The sequence below is a fragment of the Rhamphochromis sp. 'chilingali' genome (genome assembly GCF_963969265.1).
Source record: "Rhamphochromis sp. 'chilingali' genome assembly, chromosome: 2".
NCBI lineage: Eukaryota > Metazoa > Chordata > Actinopteri > Cichliformes > Cichlidae > Rhamphochromis > Rhamphochromis sp. 'chilingali'.
In genome coordinates, this window is record NC_137930.1 from 8,645,606 (window position 1) to 8,659,663 (window position 14,058).

General features: G+C 41.1%; 2 protein-coding genes across 2 annotated transcripts in view; one reads left to right on the forward strand and one right to left on the reverse strand.

The window, feature by feature from the left end:
• Window positions 1–840, reverse strand: part of pkn3 (protein kinase N3) — a 32,372-nt gene extending 31,532 nt beyond the window's left edge. Inside the window, exon 1 of the mRNA XM_080875040.1 lies at window positions 239–840. Coding sequence (XP_080731166.1) covers window positions 239–259 — 21 coding nt within the window. The 5' untranslated portion in view covers window positions 260–840. The remainder of the gene's footprint in view (window positions 1–238) is intronic.
• Window positions 841–4,977: 4,137 nt separating this feature from the next.
• On the forward strand, window positions 4,978–11,513 carry LOC308391544 (protein SET-like). Its single transcript, XM_080874179.1, has 8 exons — window positions 4,978–5,190; window positions 6,947–7,004; window positions 7,096–7,238; window positions 7,411–7,514; window positions 7,595–7,708; window positions 7,886–8,056; window positions 8,864–8,998; window positions 10,426–11,513. Exons 1-8 carry the CDS (start codon window positions 5,121–5,123, stop codon window positions 10,444–10,446), a joined length of 816 nt encoding a protein of 271 aa, XP_080730305.1. The 5' UTR covers window positions 4,978–5,120; the 3' UTR covers window positions 10,447–11,513.
• The last annotated feature ends 2,545 nt before the right edge of the window (window positions 11,514–14,058 follow it).

Consider the following 14,058-nt stretch of genomic DNA (forward strand, 5'->3'; position numbering starts at 1 on the left):
GGCTCGTTTTTTGCTGGTTATGTTGAAGCATTTGTGTGATAACTACCCAGCCTGAGGTATTAGCTAACTTATCGAGGAGAAGCAAACAAGACAAACAGGAAAATCCAGTGAACCTGTTAAGCACTGAAGCAATTACCGTCGGCTACAAGTAGTATTAACTACCTTTAACTCTGGCACTCTTGCCTCCGTGATCACTGAACTAAAGCGTGAAGAATGAAAAAGCGTTACTCAGCGTTACCTTTAGCGGTAAACCTGACATGATGGCTGTCAGGTCTGTCGTGGACACCGTTTGTCCGTTTCTGGCCGCCAACACTCTTCTTCGGGTCAGAAAGTAGATGAAATGGCTCAGGTAGGACTGACACGTCTATTCTAATTAATTTCACATCGGCATGTGAACTTCAGCGCCTGCTGGATATGCTCACAGACTGGCCTGCCACTTCTCCGTGCCGCACATCACAGAAACAAATCTGAGTAGAAGTTTGAATCGAGTTAAACGGAGACTCCTGGAGAACCTGACGTCACGGGACGGCGGCCGGATTGGTTGGCGGTCAGTAATGACAGTGACACTGCAAGAACCAATCACATTTAATTATTCAGTCGCCAGCTGAGGTAGGCTTAGGACGCGTTCACGTAGCCACCTTGCGAAATCTCTTGCAAAACCCAGTTTACAGGTAGGTATGTATACAGGTGTAATGGAAATAGCATAATTAACTCCACATTTGTTGAATTTTAGATTTCATTATACAAAACAATGAGACAGCGACTTCTCTGTAGATTCAAGCAAATTAACAAATGTATTTAAATTATTTTGTTTTATGCATTTAATTTATTTAACACCACTGTAATAGCTGAGCTTTATTCAGGTGGTTTTCTACCTACAGTGTATGAATGCTGCAGTTTGCTCAACCCTAAGGTGCCACACTTCAATTTACAAATAACTGAAAGAATGAAAAAAAGAGCAATATAACTCATCTGCAGATAGTTTTAAAAGTATTTAATTTCTTTTAGAAATATTTAATTTATAAAACTATTTTTTTTATTTTCCCTTCTCTTTCTGCGCTCAGAATTATGTATGCTCTGTCCTCAGTGCTCCAATTTGCCACATAAACATACAGATTAATCAAATACACAGCCATACACACACAGCAACACACAGCCATACAAACACCAATATACAGCACAGAAACATACAACCATACAAGATAGATCGACAAACACACACCTTTAATAAACATGTACCACACCACCAGTTAGTTTAAACATCACCACACTGATGTTTGTCGCATGGGATGTACGTGGACTTAGTTCCAGGGAAAAGTGGCTTAAAATTACTAACTAGTTAAATGACTTACAGGCAGACATTCCCTTTCTACATGAGATTCATACTGTATGAACAAAACATCTGTAAACACACTGTCAGGGTTCTCTGTGTGGCAGGCAAGGGTGGGACCCAAAAGCAGGACTCGCAGACCAAGCTAAACTTAAATGGCAGAGAAACAACTGGAAACAAAGAGGCGTAGCCATATTACGTAACAAAAAATACATAAAATTCACAAAGCTATTACAGATCCAAAAGGTATATTTATAATACTTTATTTATATATTGAAAATATGGATCTGTGTATCACTAGTATATATGGGCCAAATGTTGATTAACCCTTTCATAACTTGAACTGGCAGTCTACAAACATTCTCAAACAATACATGTGTGATTTTGGTCTTTGCAATGTTTGCCGTTCACATCACCCCACTCTCGGGGACTACACCTTTTCATCAGTACACCACTCACAATCTCACTTTTTAGTTAGAAGCTCCATTATGAGGGATAACGCAGACACTCAGATTCATCCTGTCACTATCAATGATCATGCACTGGTGTCTATTTCTCACACAGAAAAGAATCATACCCCTAATCAGAAGCTGGATATTTAATACATCATTACCTAAAGAACAAGACTTAATTAATTGGTACATAGTTTCAACCTACAGAGGGGCACCAGACAGAGCTGCCAGCTTTCTCCTTCACTTTTTGTTAATTTTATCAAGCCACTAGCACCAGCAATCCAACAAAATGTAGATATCAAAAGAGTTCCAAACATAACTACCACTCCACTACAGACAGGTAAAATTTGATATGGATGTATCAATTTTTCCATCATGCTCTCAGACCTATGGTTAAATCATATTCCTATGCTAAAAACAGGAGATGATAATCTCACACGTTGAAGAATTTTACCTGTATCACTCTTGGGAAGAGTTGCCGCCATTAAAATGATGATTCTGCCTAAAATAAACTATTTGAAGTTTATTGTTATTTTTTATTTTATTTTTATGGAAAAATAAACTATCATGCATAATCAGCGTGTGTGTGTGTGTGTGTGTGTGTGTGTGTGTGTGTGTGTGTGTGTGTGTGTGTGTGTGTGTGTGTGTGTGTGTGTGTGAGAGAATGGCTGGGCCTGGGTCTGAAGGCTTGCTGAGCCTTGGCCCCTGTGGTATATGGTCATGGAGGGAGGGGTTTCCCCTCTCTACTGCTCCCCGCTGGATGCTGCTACCCTCTTGTTGGTTCCAGGGCGCACTGATGACTTGCTCTTGGCCAACACCCTCAACGACTTTTACTGCCGTTTTGACGAGCCATCAGGCAGCCTTCACACCTCCAACGGCCCCAACAATAGAGACACTTTGGACACTCATTCCCCCACCTCTCCCCCCTCCACAGAGCCATCACCACCTTCAAACACTTCACCTACAACACCCCCCTCCTCACCCTACACAAAAGAGGATTTCACACCACCTCCTCCCACCACAACTCTTCATATTCATGAAGAAGGTGTGAGAAAGCAGTTTAAGAGTCTGAATGCTCGGAAAGCTCCAGACGGTGTGTCTCCTGCCACCCTCAGACACTGTGCAAACGAGCTGGCCCCAGGCATTTTCAACTCCTCACTGCAGGCATGTCATGTGCCTGCCTGCTTCAAGTCCTCTACCATAATCCCTGTGCCCAAGAAACCTAGGATCACTGGACTAAATGACTACAGACCCGTGGCTCTGACATCTGTGGTCATGAAGTCTTTTGAGCGCCTGGTTCTCTCCTATCTCAAGACCCTCACGGCCCCCCTCCTGGACCCCCTGCAGTTTGCATACAGAGCCAACAGGTCTGTAGATGACGCCATCAACATGGCTCTACACTTCATCCTGCAGCATCTGGACTCCCCAGGAACCTACGCCAGGATCCTGTTTGTGGACTTCAGCTCTGCCTTCAACACCATCCTTCCAGACCATCTCCAAGGCAAGCTTTCCCAGGTGAATGTGCCTGATCCCATCTGCCGGTGAATCACTGACTTCCTGACGGACAGGAAGCAGCATGTGAGGCTGGGAAAGAATGTCTCGGACTCCCGGACCATCAGCACCGGCTCCCCTCAGGGCTGTGTTCTTTCTCCTCTGCTCTTCTCCCTGTACACCAACTGCTGCACCTCCACTCACCAGTATGTCAAGCTAATCAAGTTTGCAGATGACACCACCGTTATTGGACTCATCTCGGACGGGGATGAGTCTGCCTACAGGAGGGAGGTTGAACGTCTGGTGTCCTGGTGCAGCCACAACAACCTGGTGCTGAATGCCCAGAAGACAGTGGAGATTATTGTGGACTTCAGGAAGCACACAGCTCCACTCCCCCCCATCATCCTGACTGACACCCCCATCACCTCTGTGGACTCATTCCGTTTCCTGGGTACCACCATCTCCCAGGACCTGAAGTGGGAGCCCACCATCACCTCCGTCATTAAGAAAGCCCAGCAGAGGATGTACTTCCTGAGGCAGCTGAAGAAATTCAACCTGCCAACACGGACAATGATGCAGTTCTACACTGCAATCATCGAGTCCATCCTCACCTCCTCCATCACCGTGTGGTATGCTGGAGCCACTATCAGGGACAAACAGAGACTGCAGCGTGTTGTGCGCTCTGCTGAGAAGGTGATTGGCTGCAGACTCCCATCTCTGCAGGACCTGTACACCTCCAGGACACTGGGGTGTGCAGCTCGGATCACAGCTGACCCTTCTCACCCTGGACACAGTCTGTTTGACCTGCTCCCCTCAGGCAGGAGGCTCCGGTCCATTCGCACCAGAACCTCTCGCCATAAGAACAGTTTCTTCCCCTCTGCTGTTGGACACATGAACAATAACCGTATGACTGTTCCCACCACTAACACATGACCCTACGCTGTGTTCACTGCATCATTCCATGTTTGGCACTGATCACCACCTGCACTCATGTATATATCATGTATATATCTATCTATCTACTTAGCACTTTTAATTCTTATTCTCATTTTTATTTTCATGTCTATTTAAGCTTAATTTATAACAGTATGTTTGCACTGAAGCACCGCAGCAATTTCCTAATGTTGGAAACCCGCTCAACATTTGGCAATAAAACCCTTTCTGATTCTGATTCTGATTCTGGTGTGGCTGTTGACCCTTCCCTTTTTTGTTCCTGTCTGTCATACTATACTACACATAATGTAATAACAAAAATATAAATGAATAAATAAACAGATAAAAGAAACACATGGACAAAAGGAGCCTAGAGAGAATTTGTAGAATTGATCTCGGTGTGTGGTTTGTTGTTGTTGTTGTTTATTTATGTTTCATCCTGACTGACACCCCCATCACCTTATGTTTATTTATGTTATATATATATATATATATATATATATATATATATGTGTGTGTGTGTGTGTGTGTGTGTGTGTGTGTGTGTGTGTGTGTGTGTGTGTGTGTGTGTGTGTGTGTGTGTGTGTGTGTTATGAAGTAGCCGTGAAATTTCGTACTAAAAGAAAAGGTGGTTTACTGGGTAGTGGTGGCTTAACTTCTTTGTACAAGCTGTCGCTTTAAGTTGTAGTGTCGGACTCCAACCAGTCGGAGGCAGTAGAGCACCACAGATATGTTTAGCTACGGTAAGTCGCAGAGAGAAACGAGCGTGCAAAGCTGCGCTCAGTCCTCCTCCTTATCGTGTACTGCGAGACACGCACTCTGTCCAAGGTGGAAGTAACTTTTGTCCTGTGGAGAAGAGTTTTGAACCGCCTTGGATATACGTCTGGTCGAAAGAGTCACAACAAACGATAACCATGTCGGCCTCATCGGCAAAAGTCAGTAGGAAGGAGAATTCAAATCACGACGGAGCGGACGAGACCTCTGGTAACGTTAAGGAATGGCGCTTATCCTGTACAACGCCATTTTCATTTGTTTATCGTGATTTTGTTATTCTAAGCTCAGTGTGGTGTGTGGTTTGGTCCGCGTGATTGCGGATGAAAAGCTAAATTAATATTTTCCTGCAGATACACGTCAGGGTAGGATGTTGCTGTGGAGCGCTTTTCAGTAACGTAGCATGCTAGGCAGCGTGAGCGGGTGCTAGCTGTTAGCCTAAATTAGCTGCCAGCGTTAGTTGATGAGCGTGTTGGAGGCCAGTGTCTACTTTGCGTTTAGCGGGATGTGTGGTTATTGTTCTCGGTTTGAGAAGTTTGCCCTTGGAGAAGTAGTGATGGAACTGCACGCCCCTGCACATTTCCGTACACGCGTTTGTTGCTGTAGCTTCTTAAATGGCCTCATTGTTAGCAAGTGCAGAAGTCTTTCCCAGAGAGGCCGAGCAGCGATAACGGAAAGGTTAGCTGCTGCGGGGTAACGTTCACGGGAGCCCGTCTATTGAGATCGTGTCTGTGTATATGGTAAACCGGCGCTTCTGTACTTGGTCATTTAAACAGGATTGGAAATGGGGGATTTGGACAGTATATGTGTGGAACACGCGGAGGGATCCTTGGTGGACCGGGTGGTGTGTTGTTATCAGAGGGGAGCAGACAGCGGAGACGTCGCTAAGCCTCGCATTCAAACCAGGCCGCCTTTAGCAGTAACAGGAAGCGCCTAAACTGCAGGAGGCACAGGGTCTGTCTGCCATGGACCATCATCAGTCTCTTCAACATCCAGTCAACATAGCACTTTTAAAATGTTTAAATACGCTGATCATGTTCAGGCTGTATAAAGCCTGGTTTCTTGATTCACTTTTTCGAAATAATTATATACAATGCATTTTATTTATATACTGATATGAGGTGTTAAGCTGGTTCATGTCTCTATGAATTGAAGTTCTGAACCGATCAAAGTTGCAGTTTGGCCAAAGTTGAAACTTCACAAGTCTGTTTCTTTTGTTTCTGTGTATCATCCGGTTTGTACGAGGGAAGCAAAAACAAACAACAAAAAACATCTACTTGTCTAACTATATTTGTCTAAAAGTAAATGGCATTTTATCAGCATATAGTTGATTTAACACGGCAGACTACCAGGCTCTATTTGTAAATATTAGGAATGCAGACATGCTCCCAGTTACCTTCCGTTCAGTTGGTACTTACCCATTGTACGTGCTGTTTCCTGAAGTTCAAAAATAATTTGAAGTGTTCTAAAATATTTTTTTATAATGACGGTCTCTTTGCTTCTAAGAAAAAGTGTGCTGGCTGTCAGCCAAGTTATTATTTAAAAAGAAAAAAGTCATAGTTGTACGTCCCGGGTTGATGAAGATGAATAAAAGCATATCAATATTATTTTCTGTCATGACATATATTGAGATATTCTTATTTTTATTCATGGCAGTTTTTCTGAATGTTACCTAAATTCTTTAGGCCAAAAGGATTCGAGACTAACCTTGTACAATTTTGCTATTTCTAAGTTTATGAAACCAAAATGAAATCAAATGCTGCGGTGTGCACAGTCCAGTGAAAATATCAATATATAATTCTCATTTATGGTGTAACATGTCTATTGTGTGCATTGTTATTTTTGTCTGCATGTCATGTTAATTTCACAAATACTCTTTAACGAATAGGCTGAATGGTGTTATTTTGAACTTTTTTAAAACTCCAAAATCCTTAATTTAAAAAAAACAAACATTTCTTTGTTCTTTCAGAAAAAGAGCAGCAGGAAGCAATTGAGCACATTGATGAAGTACAGAATGAAATTGACAGGTGAGTTTGAATCTTCTGTATCAGTACTGGGGGGGAAAATTTGCAGAAAACTGTTTTATTGATCACATTTTTGTCTTTCTCTCTCCATCAGACTGAATGAACAGGCTAGTGAAGAAATTTTAAAAGTAGAGCAGAAGTACAATAAATTACGCCAGCCATTCTTTCAGAAGCGATCAGAAATCATAGCCAAAATCCCCAACTTCTGGGTCACAACGTTCGTCAACCATCCACAAGGTAATTAAATGAAAATGATTGTTGCTGCTGTGTTTATGGTGACTCTGAACTGTCAAGAGTGTAAGAGTCACCATCGGGAACTAAAAGTTAATCAGTTATGGTAAATTATTATTAAGTGATTTTAAATGTTCACATAAAGAAATGGGATCTAACAGCATAACCTGATCTCTAGTTTCAGCTCTTCTGGGAGAGGAGGACGAGGAAGCACTTCATTACTTGTCAAGGGTGGAGGTCACGGAGTTTGAGGACATAAAGTCTGGATATAGAATAGATTTTGTGAGTTGTCAGGTTCATGTAATATTCATAGATTGTAACTGGCATGCCATATTCTGATTGGAATGTTTTCTTTCCTGAAGTATTTTGACGAGAATCCGTACTTCGAGAACAAAGCCCTCTCCAAAGAGTTTAATGTAAACGAGAGCGGCGACCCGGTTTCCAAATCATCTGAAATCAAATGGAAAGCTGGAAAGGTTGGTTTTTGTTTTTCTCTTTTTTTCCCCGTTAGACTTTTATGTGCTTTGGATTTTTTTTCCTTTATAAATTCAGTTCTGTTTATATGTACTACTGTACAATACGGTTACAATGATTTTCCCCAAGTTGCCCTTTGATTATGTTCGTCAAAAAAATGTCATCTTTTGGCTCATCAGGACCTGACAAAACGTACGGGTCAGACGCCAAACAAAGCTGGGAAGAAAAGGCAGCATGAGGAGCCAGAGAGCTTCTTCACCTGGTTTACTGACCACTCGGATGCAGGGGCTGATGAACTGGGAGAAGTGATCAAGGATGACATTTGGCCAAACCCACTGCAGTACTACCTGGTAAGATTGGTTTCTTCTACACACGCTATTTTTATGCTCGCCGTGTCCCTTGACGCCGTGTCCTGGTGACGATTTTCACGTCACATCCCGTGTCGCCTCGGCCAATTGTATACCTCTCGAGTTTTCTAACTTGGCGCATTGCATCTCAGCTGTCGCAGCTGGGTTGAAGATGCAAGTTTATGACCATATCGTTTTTTACCGCCATTTTAATGAGAATCATGCACAGAAGCTCAGACATACTGACACCAGAGGGAGATGTTATAACGGTTTAAAAACTCGACTTTGTGGAAAGAACTTGACAACACTCGACAAAGTCTTGGCTTCCAGTCTGAGTGGTGTAGTAGGACAGTTTTTGAGTTTTGGACCATCAATGAACAGCCTCCACTCATCTGCATCGTACTCGTAGTTTCGCCTTCAGCACAATGAACAAAGTCATCATCAATTTCAAAGAGTGGAATAAGCTCCTTTTCACAATGCCGATGTAATTCAGATTTAGTTCCAGGAGACTGGAGGGGTTTTTTTGTTTTGTTTTGTTTCTCACTGAGTCTAGACCCAAGTAACACAGCTGCTTTCGCTGGCAGATCCAGATCTCATTTTGACCCGTTTAACTCTGGCTGAGTGAGTGAGCCAGTAAAAACAGGAGGTGCTTTTTTGTCTGAGTGTGGTTGTTGGTGGCAAGTTAAGGGAACTGATAGATGCTTTAGTTTTGGAATTGTATCCAGAAATATTTAGTAAACAGAAGTAGTAACCAAAGTGAATCTTTGGCTAAAGTAACAATCTGTTCAACCTTTCTCTTATGTTCCCAAGGTCCCAGACATGGAGGATGAGGAAGGCGATGGCGATGATGATGATGAAGAAGAAGAGGGACTGGAAGATATTGATGAAGGGGAGGAAGAAGAGGGTGAAGATGAAGATGAGGACGGTGATGGGGAAGATGGAGAGGTGAGGAAAGGGGTTCAGTGGGTCCTTAGGACTGTTTTTATGAAGTTGCAAAGTATGTCTTTGTGGGCCCCCCCCCCCCCCCCCCCCCCCCCCCGCTAGATCCGCCCCTGCACAGATGCAGGCCGTCAGCTACATAGAAAAGGGTCCTGGTGTAGAAAGTAAATAAATTCTAACAACAGCTTATCAAGGTCAAACTTATCAAACGTGCTGCTGTTGTTCAGTCGCTAAACAAAGAAGAGAGACATATTAATAAATACACAAACAAACCCCAATCTGATGACACACTGATTCTCAGAGGTCATTTAAAACAGATAAAACTGAGCATTTTGTTAGTAGTATCTATGATTTATTGTAATTTTAGCCTGACTGTTTGGAACAACTCTGCTCAATAAATTGAGTTAGCATGTTAGTAATTCTAAAGGCAGCGCTGGGCCATTCATCAGATTGTAATTTCAGTTTTTTTGTATTGCTGAAAATTGATGTAGTGGTGTCTGGCAGTTTCATGGTATTATCAGTATTTCTGAATAAATGGCCTTTGGTGGCTCATTCATCTGTAAAGTGTATCTAAAATTACAAAAATAAAACTAAACAAAACCAGCACAGTCAGTAATTTTATAGTTAACAAAGTTGCATCGTTACAGTGCTATTGTAGCATTGCTGTGGTATCATTGCTTTCTCGGAGCTTTAGTGTTTTAGCATGATATTACTGTTAAAATACTAACTTAATGCTATAATTGCGGTGTCATGGCTGTAGTATTATAGTTCTTATATCCCAATCGGCTGAGTGATATAACTGCACATTTACAGTGTTGGTAATGCAGTATTACAGAGTTACATTAGTATTATATTATTACATTGGTAGAAATTTAGTATTACAGTGATATTGTACTGTTATGGTGGTATTATTGCAGTATAAACATGGCAACAACTGACACATGCATTATTAATAGTATTAGTTAGTATAACATGAGTTGTCACATCGTAGTGTAGTTATTGTAGACCAGTAAGTCTTATGATATAGAGACATTGTGTATTTCAGGCTATTTTAAACTAGTAATTATATTGGTACTATTATATTGGTCTTATTACAGGATTACAGTGATATTATTGTGGCTTTACCTGGTACTGTTCTAGTGTTGCTACCATATTATTGTATTGTTGTTATTGTATTATTCCAGTATTCTGGTGGCATTACTGTAGTATTGTATTTGTTGTCGTAGTATAGGATCGGGTGGTTTATGTGACATTCCTTGTCTTCCGTGTTTGCGGAGTTAATTAAATTATCAGACCTGTAGCAAGTTGATGTAAAAGCTGCTGCTGTAGTTGGAAGCTGCTTGTAATTAGCACACGTGAGTGCTAATAAAACTGCTGTGGTGACATCTTTGAATGATTGTGTTGTAATACTTTTGTTCTTCTTCGTCTTCCAGGATGACGGCGAAGATGATTAAAGGTTTCAGTCAACACCTTTTCTCCATCCTCGCTCCGTGGTCTCTCTTCAACTCAATGGGAGCAAATTTCTTTTTTTTTTTGTTTGTTTTTTGGGGTGGGGGGGGGGGGGGGGGGTCTGTGTGTTGTCACCCTGTCCGTCCTCTTCCTCTGCAGCCACAGCCTGCAGATATTGTCTGAGGACCAGCTCCATACACAGCGGGTCTGCAGAGGGGTGGAGGTGCAGGTGTCAGTGGCTCTCTGGATTTTTCACCTGTCATTATTTCTCTACATCTCCCAAAGACATGCAAAAGAATTAAAAAAAAATTTGTAGCATTCTGCACGTCATTCTATGTAGATTTAAACTCCATACAATAACAATTTGTATGTACAATAAAAACAGTTTCTGTTGAAGTTGTGAGTTCAATAAAAATAAGCTATGGTGCAGTGATAACTTAATCATAGCATCCTTAGCGCATACGTGTGCACGCATATTATATATATAATATGCGTGCACACACGTACATATAACATACACACATATATCAATACACACGTATGTATATATATATATACATATATGTGTGTGTGTGTATACATATGTGTATGTGTTTATTATTATATATTCAGTGGTGGGGGTAATGAGGCTTATTAGAAGCTGCATTTCCTTTGTGACTTATTGTATTAATGAACTGATTAAAAGCACCAGCTTGTTCCTTTGAACTGTTGTAAATGTTTTGGGATATCCATGTATCTTGGTAGGCCAGTTAATTGTACACAGTTTAATGGGGGAGGGTATGGTTGGGCAGGGGGACTTTGACACCAACTCTGGACTTCTGTTAAATAAAGTTTCATTGTCTTGTTTTCCAGGCACCCACAACAAAGAGTTGTAATGTACATTTTCTCATATATATATGAGATTACACTAAAACTCAGAGTTCTAGGTTAGTGTAACACATTCAGATGGGAGACTACGCTGTTCTCTTGAGTCCTCTGGAGTCTGCAGCTTTTCTCCTGTACTGCTAGAGACCTGTTCCCATTAAATTAAGTGTACTAGTTACTTTGTTATAATAAATAAATGTATACATGATGTTTGGAGTAGTTTGATCACATTTAGCCAGTTCAGCTAACATAACCAATCTCACAACATCCCATTTTCTCATGTGCTCACAGGATTAGTGCTATTAGGCCTGTCCAACGACTTTACACCCTACCACTATCTGAGTGATCTTCTTTTCCAGGAATAGTAATGCTAGAATTGATTTCATGTTCATCTTGAACATCTGTAGCAGGTTAGGTCTACAGCATATGTTACTGTGTTGGTGTACCCCTGTAAAGCCTTTGACTTGATCCCTGATCCTGTTACATAGCACAGGCCTCTGGTCAAACAGCTGACAAAATCTGTTTGGTGTGTGATTCTTTAATGGTGTAAGCACTGTTTAAGGATAAATCATACTGGGAAAAATTATCTGTATTTGGCAAAAGTGAATTGACTTCCAGAAATATTTGTCCAGAAAAGTTAGAATGTCACTTTTATAATTACAACTGGGAGCAGGTTCTGGCTGACTCTAGTGATTAGCTACTTTTAAGAAAAGCAAAGTAAATTATTGGAAGCTACTAGCTCTTCAGTGTGACCTTTACCCTCACTGTTTATGACTTTGCTGCTAGTGGATGTTAAAATAAATTATTTGGGCTGCCTCAGGTTTGAAAACAGTTTTGCACGTGTTTATTTAAATTACATTTTGGTCACTTAAACAAACTACCATTTGTCTGCAATCAAAGAAGTGTATTTAGTGGACCCAGCAGAGTCATCGCATGGCAAAGTCAGGTTTACTTCTTAGTTGTTTGGATCACATATAGTGGAAGTGGATGGCAGTAAGCAGTCATCTCAGCATAAGGTGAAGGAATTTCTAACTACAGTTTATATGCCCTCCCTGTTCTAGTGTGTTTCCCCTAGGTATTTCCTCCCATAGTCCAAAGACATGTTAAGTTAACTGGGGTTTCTTACTTGGCTATAGATATGAAGTAGATTAAAGTGCTGTGGGAGTGTTAGGCCTAAAGGAACATGAATGGTCAGTAAGACTAGAAAAGTTATTTCTAACGGCAAGTACATAGTGTTGCCATTTATATAGAGGCGTGATAAAGAACCAGTAAATGTGGACCTATTGTAATCATTCCCAACTCTGGATTTATTCCTGAACTATTCTTGAAAGCTATTAGAGTAGCTTTGCATGTTTCACAGTTCAGAATAATACTCATTTATCATATGCTGTGTGCTCCTTCAGTTCATCCTCTTAGCTGAATAAATAACTTCTATTCTGATGGGAGTTATCTCTTCCAGAATGATAAAACCTCTCAGCCACAGGACAAAAGAGATTACTTTATGGTTTGACTAATGGAAATGATGTAAATCATAAATTATGATTCTATGTTGTCATCCTTCGGTCTGTTTTAATAAACAGAAGTTTATTAACTTTTGCATTAGGCTGAATGAGAGTTAGACTTTTGCACAGTACTGTACAATTAAAATATATCTGCACAATTCTGCATGTAGATTTTGTGGAGTGTTTATTATAATGGGTACAGCTCTGATTAATGTGGACCCCATACATTACAGCTTAATGGGCAGGATCAAATATTTTATGTGAGAATTTAATATGAAAAATGTTCTAACACGTATATAGATATGTTATAACATAAATGAACTGTGGTGCATCCCATCTTTGGAAAGATGAGTTCAGTTTCTCTAGCCACAATCAAGAAATCACTTAAATAGGACCTGCCTGACAAAGCGGGGTAGACCAAAAGATCCTCAAAAGTCAGACATCATGTGGTAATCCAAGGAAATTTAGGAACAAATGAAAAACAAAGTAACTGAAATCTCTCAGTCTGGAAAGGTTTAAAGCCATTTCTAAAGCTGTGGGACTCCAGCGAACCACAGTGAGAGCCATTATCCACAAATGGCAATGACAGCTCATCCAAGAGGTCAAAAGACCCCAGAACAACATTCAAAGAACTGCAGGCCTTGCTTGTTTCAGTTAAGATCAGTGTTCATGACTCCACCGTAAGACAGAAATGGGCAAAAATGGCCTGCATGCTGAGTTCCAAGACGAAAACCACTGCTGAGCAAAAGGAACATAAAGGGTCTTCCGAGTTTTGCCAGAAAACATCTTGATGATCCTCAAGACTTTTGGGAAAATACTACAAAAGGGCTGCAAGCATAAAAACACAATCTTCACTCACCACTGGCTATATTTGCATCAAGAGATACAACTACAGATGACCGCTTAACAGCCACTGCTCTGAAAATGGTTCAAGCACATACAAGGAGATCATCTTGACAGAATACTTGGCCAAATTCATACATGGAAAGGTTTTGTCTTGCATAGACCCATCACAGAGGTTTGCAAATCATAAAACGCAATAAGTAAATCCCCAAAGGTTGATTCTGTTTATCTGGACGTAGCGTTTTCAGCGGGACAAACGTTTCGTCACTCATCCGAGCTTTTAAAGCTCAAAACACACTGCGCCCAAAATTCGTCCACTGAACTCACAGCCCATTGTTCATTCAGTGGTGCTAGTTTCAGTCACTGTGCAAATGTACTGCTTATAATAAGGAGGGGGAACCTGGAGTC